At 40.3% G+C, this 2,068-nt stretch overlaps 1 protein-coding gene across 1 annotated transcript in view; it reads right to left on the bottom strand.

Moving 5' to 3' along the window:
• Positions 1-2,068, bottom strand: part of ATP2C1 (ATPase secretory pathway Ca2+ transporting 1) — a 249,252-nt gene that overhangs the window by 110,724 nt on the left and 136,460 nt on the right. Inside the window, exon 3 of the mRNA XM_007936854.2 lies at positions 1,706-1,822. Within this exon, the coding sequence (XP_007935045.1) occupies positions 1,706-1,822 (117 nt within the window). The remainder of the gene's footprint in view (positions 1-1,705; positions 1,823-2,068) is intronic.

Genomic DNA, 2,068 nt, shown 5'->3' with positions numbered 1-2,068 from the left:
GATGGACACAGGGAAGAAGTAATTATCAGGAGGAAGTGGGAGGGGAGCTGTTGCATTGTGGTAAATTGCGGTCAATGTCATGAGACAAAGTGTACGTGAACTGCCGTATGGAAAGTGAATTTGCTCTGTAAATCTTCACCCAAATCACAATTAAAAAAAAAAAAAGAAGAAGAAGAAGAACTAGTTGGTGCCCAGGTACCACTGCTGACCTCCCTAAAAGTATCTGTGAAAGGGATCACAGTAAGAGGTCCTGGATAGAGAGAGGGAAAATGTAGAACTAAACTGCAAATCATAAAAAGACCAGGCTTACTGCTCTGATCAAGACTTGTAAAACCCCTGAAACTATGGCCTTCAGATACCCTTCAAGCTAGGAACTTGAAGGGTGACTCAACTCGCTGCCAAACAACAGATAGGCCTTTAAGGTAAAGAGTAGTTATTAGGGGAGTATGCATTCATTAGAATAATCAAGCTGCTAAGGCACCAGGGAGCCGCCATCTTCTGACCTCCTCTAACCCCACAAGAGAAAGAGAGAATCACCATCAGTAGCTCAAGGCCTAGTCCTGCGAGGCCAGACATGCTGCCTCCCTTCAGCCCTTTCACCAACCATTCTTCTCGCAGCACCCACCACCTCTCTGCTGGGTTCGATAATTCGCTGCAGTGGCCACACAGAACTCATAGATTATGGGGTTTATTAGGGGAAGCAACAGGCTACAATTCAAGTTCAGGAAATGCTCAGTCTCTCTCAGCCCGCTCTCTCTCAGCCAACAGTCTCTCCTAGTCCCTCTCTCAGCAGTGTGCATCTCTCAGTGACTATCTCAGCAGTGCACGCCTCAGCAACGTATGTCTCTCGTGTCCCTCAGCTGGCAGTGAGAGATTCCTTCTTACTCTAGGAGGGCTCCTTTTGAGCCTGGCAGAGTGGCCAAACTAACCAATCCCAACATCAGAATTCTAAACATCTAAGAGACAGTGAACTTCCCAGAAAACTACTTTGTGCTGCTCCCAACAGAAACACCCCAGGTGGATAACTTTAACAATCAGGAACTACTCAGTTGTTCACTGCAAATTTCACCATGGAATTTACAAAGACTTATGGCTAGAAAAGTCACACTGTAATTCATACACTGCACAAGCACCTGAGATCAAAGGGACAGCACTTGCCTAGGGATAAAGCTAGGAAGGTGGGAGGGGATGGGAAAGATTGAAAGATTAAGGTAGTAACTTTAAAAAAATTATAAATAGCTAACATCTATTAAAAGTTTACTATCTCCCAAGGTATTTTATAGATGAAGCTTAGCAGATAATAAAGATTGTACCACTGGTAATAAGTGAAGGTAGAATTTGTACTCAGGCAGTCTAGGTTTAAACTACTTATCTTACTTTTATTAATTTTGTGAGCTACCATAATAGCCTTAGAAAATTAGCATTTCCATAACATACAAGGATTAAGTTAGACATCTGCAAAGAAAACTGTCAACAGTATCACCTTCATGTGATACGTCTATTAAGAAAATGGTACCCTTTAAGATTTACACAATAAAAACTACAGAAATTCAAACCTAACAATAAACCAAATGGAAAATATATTTTTTTTTAATTTTTTTTTAAGTATTTCCTTTCTCTGTAAATAACCTCAGAAAAGTAAACAACTCCAGTAATAAAAATTTATGTAAATCATACAGCAGCAGAAGAAATAAAAATATCTCACCTGAGAAATATACTTCTTCCATAGTGGCTCATCTTCACTGATATCAAATTCATTCCAGCCATGGAAGGCTCGCCTATGACTAACTTCACATTTGTTTAGGCCATTCTGAAGATCAGCCTATAGATATTATGTGTAATAGTCATTGAAAATGTAAGCACAGAACACAAGAAAAAGAAAAAAAAGAGGATATAGAGCATGATTATCATATTTATAGGAAATTCTGTAATACAGTCACAACTAATTTGGAGCGGCAGAAAACAGATCAGTGGCTGCCCGGGCCAACAGTGCCAATGCAGGGGAATAACTAAAAGCAAATGGGTGAGCTTTTAGGAGTGATAAGAAAACCAAACCAAACTCACTGCC

Source organism: Orycteropus afer, unplaced genomic scaffold (assembly GCF_000298275.1).
Source record: "Orycteropus afer afer isolate SDZICR_OR568_19922 unplaced genomic scaffold, OryAfe1.0 scaffold00003, whole genome shotgun sequence".
NCBI classification, from domain to species: Eukaryota; Metazoa; Chordata; class Mammalia; order Tubulidentata; family Orycteropodidae; genus Orycteropus; species Orycteropus afer.
This window is presented reverse-complemented; position numbering and strand designations above follow the sequence as displayed.